At 37.4% G+C, this 15,469-nt stretch overlaps 2 protein-coding genes across 2 annotated transcripts; one reads left to right on the top strand and one right to left on the bottom strand.

Annotated features, from left to right (window-relative positions):
* Positions 1-132: 132 nt before the first annotated feature.
* On the bottom strand, positions 133-12,000 carry LOC131776029 (alpha-1,6-mannosylglycoprotein 6-beta-N-acetylglucosaminyltransferase A). The gene is made up of 18 exons (XM_066159927.1): positions 11,509-12,000; positions 10,501-10,605; positions 10,297-10,364; positions 10,096-10,188; positions 9,890-9,964; positions 9,508-9,666; positions 9,234-9,397; positions 8,581-8,712; positions 7,052-7,188; positions 6,566-6,690; positions 5,888-5,959; positions 5,378-5,473; positions 4,737-4,820; positions 4,476-4,538; positions 3,884-4,000; positions 3,058-3,132; positions 2,086-2,240; positions 133-1,794 (listed from the first exon to the last, which is right to left on the bottom strand). The coding sequence occupies exons 1-18, from the start codon at positions 11,678-11,680 to the stop codon at positions 1,584-1,586; spliced, it is 2,103 nt and encodes a 700-aa protein (XP_066016024.1). The 5' UTR covers positions 11,681-12,000; the 3' UTR covers positions 133-1,583.
* Positions 12,001-14,509: 2,509 nt separating this feature from the next.
* On the top strand, positions 14,510-15,382 carry LOC131776018 (adenosine receptor A2b-like). Its single transcript, XM_059092155.2, has one exon. The coding sequence runs from the start codon at positions 14,510-14,512 to the stop codon at positions 15,380-15,382; it is 873 nt and encodes a 290-aa protein (XP_058948138.2).
* Positions 15,383-15,469: the final 87 nt, after the last annotated feature.

Here is a 15,469-nt window from a genome sequence, read left to right as displayed (position 1 = left end):
ACAGAGGACGTCAAAATGTGATAAGAACATCAGTGACACACTCGGCTGTGCCTCGTGTGCCACTTTTTTGTTCTTACCACATTTTGACGTCATGTGTGATCTATTACTGAACAGACGCAAGGAAACTTGGAATCTATTTGTTAAGTATTTATTAGTAAAATTTAAATATTTTAAACAGTTGTTAACTATATGATTGTAGTTATTATCAAAAATTCTATAAGGGCATAGTCCCAATATAAATTTCTATTGTAGTTAAGTTTAATTTTTTCTTAAAATGTTAGGAATTATTGAAATAATTTTGTATGTTATGCCTCTTTGTTTCGCCCGTTCTAATGCCTCTCTAACTAGTTCCATTCCTGTCAGTCGTCAGTGTAATTTTACTGTTTCGATATGCAACATCGACCATGTTTTATAAGGGTCAATTACTTGTCTACTAATGTTTAATAACGGAATTTTGTTGTCACAATATTAGGCTCATATCTTTGCTTAATATAAAATTTTTGAGAACAATGTCTAACACGTTCGAAGAGCGCAATTAGCCGTCGGTGTTGCTTAAGTTTCAAAGTCACAGCTCTTGTGTGGGTCAACGAAATCCTCTCTGAATAACGTTTGATTGGTAAGCAAAATAATAAAACTTTCAACAAGGGTTAGGAAGGTAGCTTCAAAAGATCATTTACGAGTTTCTATTGTTTTATTTCTCATGCCTTTATGTCTCGGTCAATAAGGAGAATTCCGAGACAATTAAAGGTTCGTTAGAGATATCGCAATAAGATGGGCACAACGAAATGTTTCAACGTCACAGGTTCTTTGTGGACTGAGAAAATCTCCTAAAAATAGAAACAATTTTTAGTGAGCTAAAAAAGCGCCATTAACGCTTTGTAACATATAAGTCTCAAAGTCACAGTTCCTTTGTGGGCTAAGAAAATCTCCTCTGAATGCTAAAATAGTTACGTTTTTTAATGAGCTAAATGGTCTAGTTTGGGTTAGGGATAGGCAGCCATATTCATACCCCTCTAACTCGTTCACTATGAGTAATTCCGAGACAAATTTTAAACAGACAAAAATCTCCAAAAAAACTACTTGATATTCGATAGGATTGGCTATATATTGGAAACTAGTTTTAAATGTCACTGCTCTTTTGTGAAGTTAGAAAAATCACATTTCTGAACATGAAACTTGAGGATTTTTTCAAAGGCACTTTAACAAGGGAATGCAAGAGAATTAAAAAAAAATATTCGTCAACGAACTTGTACGAAACTGTTACACGTTTACATCTCCTTTAGAAAGAAGATTTGTGGACATAAGTTGGATGCGTATACGTGATTCATCGTTTCAGTCTTCAGGTGTCATTACAATAAATTGTTCTACAACGTTTGGTCAAAACGCGCTATTCTCTTAAGAGATCAAACTGTACTTTTCTTGATCTAGTGCTGAGACCTAAGGCTGAGTTTCGTGGCTGGTGTATTCCTCTGTAATCATCTTATGGATGGTGAAACGTCTGGAAACCCGCATTCACAAATCAGTAGCCAAGAGAATATAAACATATTGGTTTTAACATGTTAGTTATTTTGCCGTCAGTGGTGTCAGCTTCCCAAGCACGATTCACACAGTGCAACTTGTTCTTTGCGGTAGGAGCGGCAAGGGCAGATACGAACGACACCAGCCTTTGCCGCTCGGCAGCTAAATAGGAGTGCCTCATTCTGTAGCATGCACGTGTTGTCTGCTGTGTTCATTGATGGAGCTAGAATGCTGTCACGTGGTTCTATCGTTGATGCATTGCAGGGCATCCCGGCACTGATAAAAGAAAGGATGAAATTAAATCCCCACACAATGGAGCGTTTTCGTTCGAAAACGCATCATTTTGCCTATCGATTACATTCAAACGTCCAGAAACAAATATTTTCGAAAAAAGTTTCAAAAGGGAAGAAAAATGGTACCGTTTCTTGCATGGAAAAGTCGGAAAACGGAGGGTTTAGTGAGTCAGAATGTATCTTTATATATTTGCTCTATTAACTACAGTGAAAAAAGGGTTAAAGGGTTAAATGGTTAAAAGACCGAAAAATTGTATACTCGTAATCTTCTTACCTTTTGAATGTGTCTCTTGTGTTGATCAATGGGAAGAAAGTAGGCTCACACACGAGACCCTTGTCCAGACACGCAAACTCACACGATTGGCCATCTTTACTGATCGCGGTTTTCAGTTCTTTGATAGGAGGCCAGTCATTAAGGCGACAAAAGTCCTGAGTTAAGGAAAAACCATCATTTCTTCAAAGACACAACCTCTCTCTCACCCAGAGTAAAACGAAAATTTTAATAGAAAAGATAAATCTCAGAAAGAGAGAGAGCAAAGTTGAAGTGAGAGTAAAGTCGGCCATGAAGTATTTAATCAGGGAGATGGTAAGCCGTTCTCCGTGCCGTAATTATTGATGCTAGTAACATAAGCAGTGCATAGTAAAAACTAGTTTTCAAGCAGGCCTTCATTATTACCACTTAGGCACCAGCATTTCTCTGCCTGCAGGAAAGGATGAGGCCTGTTTGAGCAACGCGAGCCAGCTGGAGGTCTACCTGGGGTCTGGGAATGCCATTAGCGCCAGACCCCCGGCAAACCTCTCCCCGACTCTTCCCGCAGGTGGAAAAATGCGTGTCCCGTAGTATAAATTATGTATAATTAGGGCCGGCTCTCAGGCTCAGAAGAAAACCATTATTAAGTATGATTTAGGATATTATGTACCACGATTACACAATTGTAGGATGTGAAGTTTATCGTAGATTTAAAAGTATGGAATCAAAAGAAATTGAAAAAAAAAAACACACTCACACAAAACAACAACAATAATTATAACAGCAACAAACCCCCCCCCCCCCCCCCCAAAAATCAAAAAAGCCAACAAGCACGCCAAGTAACTAAATAAGCCCCTACAAGGCACTACTCATGGCATAGAAATCTGAATTCCTCTTCATTAGGGCTGGCAGGATTGGATGGGTTTTATTATTCCTGATTATCAAGGATGAGAAATACTGAGCAAGAGATAAGGAACGTAGGAATAGATCGCATACCTGATATTCTACATAAGCATTTAGTCTCTCTAACATCCCTAGAACCGTGAACTCGTATGGCAAGTGTGGGGTGGCCTGCAAAATAAAACAACTTGAAAATTATTTAAAAAAAACAAAACAAAAGCAAAAAAATTGAAAATTGTCTCTTCCTCTCGATTTTTATTGGTAAAGCTGGCTTGCCCCAAACAATGATATAGTATCTCTCAGTCGAACTTACACTTTTAAAACAATGCATTTTATAACTTCTGAAAGTACGTGTGGCTTCGAGTATTTTCCGTTTTGGGTCAAGGTTTTTCAAAATAATCTCTATGGACCAACCAAAATGCAATCACAAAAGAATGCATTTCAATTTGAAGCTTATTCGTAGAGAAAAATCACTGAAAGTAATCAATGCGGCAATCAAGACAAAGGAAATGTAAAAATTAGCCAATGAGACCCTAGAGTATAAAGGACCAAACTGGCTGAAGGGGCTTGGAATTGCTCGGTCATTTTTAAATACCAGTCCCTAAAATCCTGGCATCTACAGCCTTCTGTTCGTTTGTTGTGAAAGAGTGTTTTTTTCTCAATCAGTTCATACAGATGCCGGACCACTTTTCATTTTTAATCAATTTCGGGCTATCTTATAAGTGCCGGAAAATGCGAGTGACTAAGTCACGATTGATTTTCATTTCCAATAATTGATTGAGACAAGGGGCGAAAGTCTTTCAGACCAATCTCAGAGATAGGTGAAGTAAAAACCGATGCAATGTAAGGTTACCCACAAAACTCAAGTAAAAATTATCCAAAGAGACGTTTCCCTAGTGTCACGAAGATGTTATTAACTTACCTTTGACTGAAGTATGTTCCTCACGGCCTCTTCAACCTCTGCTTGATTTTTGATGTCAACTGTTTGTACAAATGGTTTTCCAATGAATACCTCGGCGTATGGATTTTGAGATGTGATCTAACACCAAAAAAAATATTAATCGGATAAAATAATGAGGGAATAATTAACATTTAATTACAGATGTACCACGGAAATACCTTGCCTAAAAATGTGAGTAAAATGAACGTTTGGATGTCCCTAGCTGATCGAGAGGTGGCGTAAAAAGCATGCTGGTTGAAATTGTTCTGCTATATGATAAGCCCTTTATTGACTATGTTTGTTCGGTCAAGATTGAACGGTTGTAAACTTTAATTTTTATCGTTTAATTTTCTTTTTTTTAGGTTTTAGGGACCTTGACTTCGTCTGAGTGCACAGAGACTCAAAAAGAGAACAAAGCTTGTCAGATTTAACCATCTTGACCGAACAACTTTGGTAAATAACGGATATATAACTTAAACGTAACCCTTCCTATTGCGAAAAGAAAAAAAAGAAGCGCAACAATTAATTCATGTGGTGTTAGTAGGAACATGGGTATAATTTATAGCATACATACCTTCCTATTCATGGGTTTTCCTGCGAAAAATCCGTGATTGAGACGATCGTATGCCGGAATAAACTTCAAGAAAAATTGGAGGATATAAGCTCGTTCATAATTTTTTTTTTCTATGTACTTTTTTCATCGCGGCCTGACGAGTGCTCATCCCCAGGGCCATATACGTTAACACGAAAAAAATTGCACAAGGGTGGTAATAACGTAGTAATAGGGATGTAGAAAAAAGCACGCTGTTGACATAATAATGATTCTCTGATATACCTTGGGATTTATAAAGAAACATCCATTAGCCAGTGCCTCGAGAGCTGCTGGTCCTTCGAATGGCATTCCAAGACCCACAAAAACCTGATTAAAAAATGATTAAAGAATGATGATATAATTAAAGAGGAATGCATCATAATTAAAAACTATCCATATTAGCTGAGGTGGCCACTGGTGGATATTTACCGAGCTTGTAAGCGGTGAGTTAAATATCTACTGCTTGTCACCGACACTGAGTTGTTTTAGTATATACTAAGACGGTGAGATAAAGTAGCACAAACATATATTTTTTTGATCATTATCTCTGCAACGATTGCAATATTTTCGGGTGCAAATCCTATGCAAGTTGCTAAATAACAAAGGATATTCAGAGTTGGAGTAGCCAATCATGGTGTGCCATCAACGCTATGCACTGTTTTAGTATATACTAATGATCTTGATTATATGGCTCGGGCTTGTGGCCAATATAACGCGCACTATGATTGGCAAAGAAGTCGAAATTGAAGTTTAGTTGAGAGCGAGCGACTTTTCTCTTTACCCCACGTTGTTTAAAGCTGTTTTGTTTTTCAGTCATTTTGTGCTCTTTTTTCTTTGGTTTTTGTTAAAAGTAGAAAAAAAAGTTGTGGCTACTCACTCTTTACCTTACTACTCTGGAAGAGACTCAATAGCGTGGTTATGTTCACTATGCCGTGATTGATGATATATTCTGGGACTTCATACTTAAGAAGCTCGCTCTCCTGACAAAAGTAAAAAGATAAATAATGAAAGAAATAAATCGTCAAATAAACAAATAGGTTGACTTGACATACACGAATTTTCCCTAGATCTCCAGCTGTGCTTGACATAGGTTCCACGTTGCCGTGCGTCGGTTCAGTATTTGATCACAGATGACTTCAAAATGTGGTAAGAACAAAAATATGACGCGCGAGGCAACATGCAGGCTATTTATTTTGTATATAAACATGAATAGGGGGTTAACCCGGAGCCGACAGTAATTGTCGGTTTGTTTTTCATTCACAGATAAGGTCAGATTTGAGTCACAATGTGTAGTATTCAATACAAATCAGTGCGGAGTTAAATGATTTTTGATGCAATTATTGTAATTTCGTTCGTGAAACTTCAGTACAAGCAAACAAAACAAATTTCCTCACGTTTTTCGTTCCAATGTTGGCATGGACTTCAGGGAAGTACTTCTTGATTATATCGAGATAATGTCTCTTGCCCTAAAGAGAATGCAATTTTAATTTAAAGCTGCAATAGCATTTTTCTGTTAAGTTGCGCTCATTTATTCATGGGTTCTATTTTCTTATGTGCCCTATCGCAACTTTAGTTTACCCTTAAAAGAATTGAATTATGAGAGAACTCCCAGCCCCCCTTTAGATCAAAAAATCAGTAGGTATATTCATATCAGTATCTGAGAAACTTCACACCTAAACCTCCCCTAACTCAACATTAAACCCAATTTGTTATCAAATGACTATTGGTGGGTTAGGAAGGGGTATGTGTGCAGCTCTTGGATACTAACACCGATCCTTATTTTCTCCATTCTGTTCTCTACACATTTTCCATTGTATTAATAATTAAGGAGTATTGGTTAACAATCAAGAGGCTTACTTCCTTCGTTCGCGCTCAATTTCAATATTTTTATGGCCCTACTGTTTGATTCAGTTCTAATTATGGAAGGATAATTTACAGACTAGTAACTTTTAGAGTTTAAAGTGATAAACTTATTAACGAAATTCATAAGGACTTTTGTGACCGAACCTCATCATCAGACGATTGATATAGGACCTTAATCTCGTTGCAGATGAACTTGTGAGTTTCCTTACCTCCCAGAAAAAAGGCATTTTTCCGTAAACAAGCGCTTTTGTTCCTATTCTTGTAACTTTTGTTTCCACTAGATGCTTCTTATCTGGAACAGCAAAGCCAACGAACGAATTATCAGGACTGTGCGCTGAAAATAGAGACAAAAAGCTAGGACTAAATAAAAAACAAACATAAAATAAAAGAAAGCAAAACACGGTATAAAACATACAACCAGCAAAACACAAAATGAAATAAAACAAAACATAGCAAAACAGGCTAGCATAAAAACACACCAAATCATTTTGATGAGGAAGCATGAACGTACATATGACTCACAAAAATTTTGAGTTGCTTAGATAATTTAAGTATGCCTGTGATAATAATGACTTCGAAATGCTATAAATGCTCCCAAAAATAATCTACCATCGAGTTACATAAAAGGTATAAAAAAAAGCAGACCAAAAAAAACAAGTGATAGCCACGTAAAATAATGGAAAACCATAACTCACGGTACATAGTCATAAACTGTGGAAGGAGCAGATTTAAGCTTCCCCACACGGATCTCCCTCCAGGAATATTCTCCTTGTAAAACGCGAAGTTGAATTCGGCGTCAGATCCAAATGAGTCAAGGACACGAATTTTGCATCTAAGTGAGGAAGAAGTAGAGCAAAAAGAAATAAACGAATTATTAAATAAATACATGAAAATGCCAATCTCTGGGAAATTAATATTGTGGAGTCAAATAATAACGCTATAGGAGCCAAGTTATAAGCTGTTTTAATGTGGATGGGTCCTCAGCTTGTTGATGGAAGCCTTATGTGATTACACAAATTTAATTTGAATGGGAATACAACTGAGAAAGGTCAGAAATGGGGGAAGCAAACAGACTTCTCCAAACGCATGAGTTTTTTAGCCAAATTTTGAGAGAAAAAGTCTCTAGATTACGGTGGCCTACAGAGGACATGCTACATTTTCTTTTATCGTGCGATAAATGGGAAAATGTTAGGTCCCACGTGATCGGCTGTCACGCCAGGTGTCTCCGTGGACGACAATGGCTGCAACAGTCGAGGAGGTATGTTTTGAGGTCAAGAGTGTTTTATTTTCGTGAAAAGATCATTGGATGGTAATTTAGAATACTTCTACGGCACATAGCTCTGTGAATCAGTACAGTAAATCTTGATTTTGTGAAATCTTACGAGACATGTTCAGAGATGGCTGTCAGTGTCTGAGAACACGTGTGGATTATCTAATCTTTGAGATTACTCTGCAGATTTGTAAATTTCTAGATGTGACTTCTGCATCGCCAACCCCGTTAAGAAAGAAATTTCCAACTGTTGCAACCATTGTCGTCTCGTCCACGGAAACAACGTGCGTGACAACTCATCATGTGCGTAATAACAATTTCCCATTTATCTCGCGATATTTTGATTTTATCGCGAGATACTTTATTTTATTAGAACATTTCTGGAACGCAAAAAAATGAAGCTTTCCTCTTAAATACCTACTATGCGTTATCTCTATTGTTTTTGTACTTACTGTACGCGCCTTTTAGTGTAACAGATCCTTACACAGAGAAAGCACGCTCAACTCGAAATATATTAGATTGTCATATGCAATACTAATGTTTTCAATTCTTGGCCATACTAGTATCCCATTAGCTTTTGAAAACCCCGAGGCCTCCTTACACGACCCCATTTGCTTTTTAATCGAGGCAGATTGACCGTGGAGGATCACGTGTTTGTAAGCGCTTACATGAAATAGTGGTCAAGCAAAGTTTAAATTTCGTACTTTTTTTTTTGTTTTTGTTTTGTTTTTGTTTTTATTTTTTTTTATTCTGTCTCTAAATATCTTTATCTATTCTTATGACAATTTTCAATGACCCGCTAAACATCAAAAATTAACGTAATTTGTGGTGAGCTAAAAGCTTTGCGGTGATGATCAACTCCGTGTAAATTTACACTGAGCCATGCAGAATTTAACGTCTGTAATCTAAACATTTAAAATCGAAAAGGAAACGTCTTAAGCCAGTGTGTCTAACCTGTATCGAGATTGATGTGCTCCACTAGCATCACGCAATTTTTCAACACCTATGATATCAGTGAATATCAGATCCAAACTGTCGTTCAGTTTCCTGGAAGCACAGCCGTCCGAGTCAGGAGGTGTGATGATACTGCAAAAAAGAAGGTCACAAAGTTTAAGGAGGAGAGCAAGACGGACAACTAACGTTTAAATTTTCCAACTTCCTATCTACACAAAAATCATTTTTATCTTTAAAACTAAGACTCTTGAATTGAAATGGATAAATTGCAACCTCTCTTGGTATAAAATACCGAAATAAATTAGCCATAGGCGATTCCGAAAAATATCATTTTTTAGATACGAATGTGCTAATAGTTCAAAACTTAAATTGACAAAAAAAGGCACGGTTTTTTTTTTCATTGCATTTTTTATTTAACGATCACACTCTGTATGGTTACTCACTCTACCCACTCACGGAACAGATGGCGAAAAGCGTTTCTAATCAGACTGCAGCATTTATGAGAGAACAAATTCCGGTAATTTCCAATAACTGTTCCGTTGCCGTTGTCTCTTTCCCTTCATCACGTCCCGTATTCTCTAAGAGTTGCATAACATGAACCCTGTCCTCTTGATACTTGTAAAGTAGAACTCGAAGAGCACTCACGCACTTACTTTGGCAAGTCTTTTTTGTCCGACGTGATTACCAAATCATGTCCCAATATGTACAGAACACTCATGACGTCACTCCACTGGCTGAGTTCTCCCAGAACGCCACCATTGAAGGCCTCCATAAAGATCTTAAAATTGAATTCTAAGCTTCCCATATAAAGAGCGATCTGAAGAAGAAAAAAATCGCTGTTTACCAAGCACGAAAACAATAGCGGAAGAATGGTTGTTTCCAGAAAAATATCTGAGAGTTACCAAAATTAAGTTAAAATATTATCACCTTTTTCTTTTTCCTCTCTGATATGCCCTGCCTGATAGCAAGCTCTTTGACGGCTTCTATCCATTGCGGCCATGTTTCGGTGATGCGAATTCTCATCCAGGCATAACGGTCATCAGTAAGTTGCTTTAGTAATCCCGATACATCTGTGCGAATCTTTGCCTAGAACAGTACGGATTCTGTAAGTGAACAGAGTCTACTAACAAAAAGTTTTAATTGTTTTACAAAGATATATATTTTGTCAAGAGGCTTCAAGAGATTACGAAATAGGAGTCACTTTCAGCGTTAGTTTTAGCAAAAGGAAGTTGCCATGACAATATTTATAAGAACAAAATTTCTATTTATATGAATTGTTACCAGATTTTGCCGTGAGCCTTGCACAAACCTTTGATTGATTAACTGATGGCTTGAAGGGATCCATGTCTTGTCGCCATGGCAGAACTGGACACCATGCTTCGACCTAAGTGTTACAAGAAAGCAAAAACATACACCATCATAGAAAAGACAAAATATTGATGATTCTCATTTGCGTGGCAACCATTGAATCATGAAGCAGTTTTACAAGTAATTTGTGATCGGAAATTTACTAACCTCACTGAGATATTGAATCACAGAACAGCTATCATCCAGATTCACCTTATGTTTTCCATCGTGGCATTTAGGATTCCATGAATCAGGGAAAGACTAAAAGATAATAAACAGTAGAGAAATCATGAATAAACTTTCTTTAGGAAATATACAAAATTAGTTAATTAAATCGTTTTCCCGTAAAATATCTTTTTGAAAACGTACCTTTACTTTGAAAGAACATAGGGGAAATCTTGAATCTTCAGGAATTTCACATTTGCTAGGTTTTTCGGCTTAAGAGAAAGAAAGAACGAAAAAATTGGCGCGCAATAGGCATAAATACTCACATTTCAGTCAGCGTGATTCCAGAATTTCGTAGTGCTCACAAGATTTGAATATGACAAAAAAATGTCTGTATTCCATACTCACAATCTTCCTCAGGCAGCCAACCGACAGTTTTTACGGTAGAGTCAACTTGTAAACGGCTATCCAGTCTTTCTATAACTTCTGGACTTTTATTTCTTGCAAAGAGGTCTGGTGAAAAAATTGCCAATATATAAACTTGAAGAGAAAAAAATCCTTCTGGTGAAATAAGTAAAAGTACAGAGTACAATTATGGTGTTATACTTGCCATAATATGCAAACCTGATGGAAGTAGACTACTTGATTAATTTTTTTTTTTTTTGAGTAAAAAGTTCGTTAAAAAGGAAAATATAGGAAACATTCATACAAAAAAAGAAAAAAAAAACAAACAAACAGTAACAAACAGGAAGGGGGGGGGGGAGGGTAAGAAACCCACCGTTTATCATAAACACCACGCTAACGGCAGGGTCACCGTGTCTCTCAAAAAATCGCAGCAGAAAAAGTAGAAAAACATTTATACCAAAGTAACAGAACAAAACAAAACGAAACAAAGTAAAAGCAAAACAAAGCACATACACACACTTACACACAAAAAGAAGTACTCATTATGACGATTTATTTTTAAAAGACTACCTATTAAATAAGACTTTTTTTCTGGGGAAGCGAAAATGTCCCCATAATTTGAACAGACCCCACTTTGCTGGTGTATTTTCATATGAATGTCCCCGTAAGTGTGCAACGATGGACTCAAATTCGTGTCATCAGGAAAACTTGGCTGTGCCTCTCTCCTCCTCAAACAGGAGTTTTAATTGTTACTGGAGAATTTTCTTAAGGATACGTGACAAAATGCAGGTGGAGGGAGGGGGGGGGGAGGGAGGATTAGAAATCCTTGTATAGCAAAAACAACGCATTAACGGCAAGGCGACCGTGTCTCTCACAAAATTTCAGAAATGTATTACTGGCAGATATGTACACTTAAGATATCTTTTGATAACCATTTTTACCCATCAGTGCTGATCTAAAAAAAAATCTACATAGGTTAACAAACATAATAAGTGTATAACAAAATCTTACCAATCATTCTTGAATGACGGCTTTCGAAGTTTCCGAGCCTCCAATAACAAAAATTGTTGTTACAAAACGACACTAGAATGACGATGGCATTTTGAACTAACACTGTAACGGCAGCGAAAAACGCCAGCAACAGAAAGCAACGTTTTTTCGATAACGAGCGCTGAAACCTCATCTCATAACAAAAGGATAAGTTTTAAACTGTCTTCATGCAAAAAATATAAATTTTCCATAAAGAAAAGGTAAATATCGTGGAAATTTTTGGCTAAGATATACTGTTGTCATAGTTTCCTTTTTTCACTTTACAACTGTTGTCATGGAACTTGAAAGTAATTAAAGAACAATCTTGACACATTCGAATGTTTCGCACTTGTCCTTTTTGCATGAAAAATAAAAAATACTAATATTATAAGTTTACTTCAAAAAAAATGTTAGATCGCTCTTTCTATCGATTTATCCAATCGAAGATTTTATTTTGATTTTGAACAATTATATATATTCTCTAAGCTTATGAATTGGCAGAAAAAAGTAAACAAAGCGTAGTGGAATTGATGCCATCGACGGTAGCGCGAAAGAGCTTCGTGGTATAATGAATAACGATTGATGTTAGCATGCGATTTAATACAATGATACGTCCTCACGTGCAAGCAAATGAGCAGAATCGATCAAGAATGGTCTTGCATCCATCAAAAAAGCCAAGTCTCGCTATCGAGATGACCGAGGAATCAAGACAAGAGAGCATACCCAAATCACTAGGTCCAAACGAACACCTTCACGGAAACGGCAAGAAAAAGAAAGGCTTCAGTGTATTTGGGTGTATTTCAAAACTGTCTAAAGAATTTATTCATGAATTGATAAAGAGACTCTTAATTAAACAAGATTTCAGTCTAATGCCATACTCCATTATATGCGGTTTGTTTATAAGTCAAAACAATGGCGAAAAAATAGATTACCTCTACGACTGAGTCTTTTTTTTAAAATAGTACATGTATGGAGTTACACATAAATCTTCCCCTACCTTTCAGGTAGCCTGCATGATGCTCTACTCAGCATTCAGGTTGAAGAAGAGATTATGCACGGGCAACAAGTAAGACCCGATGAATAAGCCTTCGCCACTTGCATAAAATCAACGAGTTATGTCATACGTTCCAGTCGGTAGTTCAACAAAATTGTTTATTCAAGATTTTCTTTGTGCATTCGTAACCGGAATTTTGATTTCCGTCCTGTGATACTTTGCACATATGTCGGCTGCCAAAAATTCCAGTGTGCAATGGCGCTGTTTTTCACTGAGACCTCGACAAGTTTTTTGCTGCCTTCATTGAGTACGCTCATTTAATGAGTTCTTTGCCACGTTGAGGTCATATCCGACGTTCAAATGTGAATGCCACTGTCTCTAAAGATAAACACATAAATGAAACAAGATATTGGTTTTCATTCATCTGAGATATTATAAAAAGTATCCAAGGGATGAGATGAAAATTAAAAGACGTAAAAACCTTCCTGCCAGGCCATCCCCGGTCTCGTTTCTTTGACGGTTACGAGGCGAGGGGGTCAATCCTACTTGACTACCATGAAGACGCTAAAAAATAGATTGCAAAAGGGTAACGCCTCTCGGTATTTTAGCGCGGCTTAGAAACTAGCTCAAGGTCGTGTAGAGAGGCACCGAGGATTTACTTTAAGCTTGTCACTGCTCACTTATAGGGCACGACGTGATGCAGGTTAGATAAGATGTCCCCATCCAGAACTTCCAATAAAGCACAGGAAAGTATAATGCCATGTGAGTAGTGATTAATAGAGCTTCTTTTTGCTATTGGTCAATAGAAATTAAGCCTCTGAGTTGTGAAAGACAGTAACATAAATCAAAGCGCGATGAGTTTGTGTTAAACGATATATACTATAAGCCATGGTACCATTTCACGTCATGCCTTTTAATAGCGGCGCCAACACTTTTCAAGGCTACCACAATTGTAAATTGCTGCGTTGTATGACAGACATCAAATTACTCCAAGACGTTTTTCCCCTGAGGTTCCTATCAAGTGAAGGAGGAAAAAGCTTCACGACATGATTTTGACATTTCTGACACTGTCACGTCTCTCTGATGTATCCTGTTGTTCACATATCACCTCTAAGAAATGAAATTACAGCACATCATCAACTGGACATCTTTGTGTTTTGCGTCAATGCGCATTAAACAATTTGATCGCAAACGGACAGGAAATTAGCTTCAAGCCCAAGTAGAAATTTGTTAATTCATCTTGGTCAAACAACTCAAGGGATTATGGAGATACACATGCCGCACGTCACAATTAGAAAATTGGAGCACCAATGCTTAAAGGGGTCATTATGTGGACTTTAATGAAAGAAATTGCGGTAGCGCTGAAAATAATTAGATTAGTTGCACTAAAGCAAATATCCTCAAAGGACTCAGCGTCAGATATTGAATAATCCCTCGTCAAATAAATTCTAATCCCATTATCAACTATTGCAGAATAACTCCAAGATCTGACAAAGCTATTTTCAGGTCAAATCTGACGTTGCGAGAAAACTCCAAGATTAAGGGTGTCAACAAGTTAATTTTTTTTACCTGCTCATTGCACAACACCCGTTGAGAGACCAATTTGAGTTCTTCTTACTCTTTTTTGCTTGAAAAAAAATTGCAGTTTGCTTTTAGGCTTGATAATTGATACGTTCCTGATTTTTTTGGCCATTTAGATCGTATATTGCGTAAGAGATAGTTTCCTCTTACTAAAAAAAACAAAAGCTATTTCAACGCCTACGCGCGATCTAGGGTAGATAATGCTAGATTTAAGTGGGCCTGCCATGAGAAACAAGCAACTTTGCAATCAAGGCACTGTTGAAGATTCAAGATGCAAGAATAGTCCTATAAAGTGCACCTCAGTGTTTTCTCAGACCGGCGGAAACACTTTTTGGACTGTATTCTTCCGGTTAAAGCTATATAAAAAGTGATTGCACAGATTTAAAGAACCAGGCTGCAGGTGTGAAAATGGAAAGTAAATTTGTAAGTAATTATTCAAGCAAACCCGAAAACGATTTCACTCGTCTTGAGACAATCGTTGTCATAAATTGTGTCCTCAATGTTCCACTAATGCTCTTGTCCATCTTTGGAAACATCTTGGTGCTGGCTGCCATTCTAAAAACATCATCTACTTCATCTATTTCTTCTTCAAACACAGTTTTCCTCTACAGTTTGGCCCTTTCAGATCTTCTCGTTGGCGTGGTTGTACAACCGGTTTACATTGCAAATGCCGCAACTGGGATGACTTATCTGCAGACAACTATGGCTACCTTAGCCTTTGCAGCTAGCGGTGTCTCCCTCTTCACTATGACAGCCATAGCAGTTGATCGTTCCTTATCTCTTCACTACCACATGCGATACCCGCAACTGATGACAAAAAGTCGCGCCAGGTACCTAATGGTAACTCTTTGGATCATCGCCGTGTTGCTATCCTTCTCGCATCATCTGAGCGATCTCACCTACTTCCTAGCCATTGCTCTCTGTATCATCCTTTGCCTTATGACTTGCAGTGCTTGTTACATTGACATTTATCGTATTGTTCGTCAGCATCAGTTACAGATTCAAGCCCAACAACAAGCGGTATTAAATGCTGAATATAATCATACCGTGAAGAAATCAATCAAAAGTGCCAAAAACACTTTTATCTATTTCATTACTATGGTTCTTTGTTATTTGCCGATGTTTATCACCAAGGCAATAACTTCCGTTTTCCCCGATCTGTGGACAAATGAATGGATCTTCACAGAAACGGTCGTGTTCATGAACTCAGCCATCAATCCCTTCCTATACTGTTGGCGCCTTCGCGAGCTCCGGGTGGCAGTTTTAAAGATATTACAGTGAATCTCAGGTCAACAGATGGAGGAGAACTGGTAGGCTTAATGAAAATTGCTGACTCATCGTAGCAGAGACACCGGTACATGAAGACAT

Source organism: Pocillopora verrucosa, chromosome 13 (genome assembly GCF_036669915.1).
Source record: "Pocillopora verrucosa isolate sample1 chromosome 13, ASM3666991v2, whole genome shotgun sequence".
In the NCBI taxonomy this organism is placed as follows: domain Eukaryota; kingdom Metazoa; phylum Cnidaria; class Anthozoa; order Scleractinia; family Pocilloporidae; genus Pocillopora; species Pocillopora verrucosa.
This window is presented reverse-complemented; position numbering and strand designations above follow the sequence as displayed.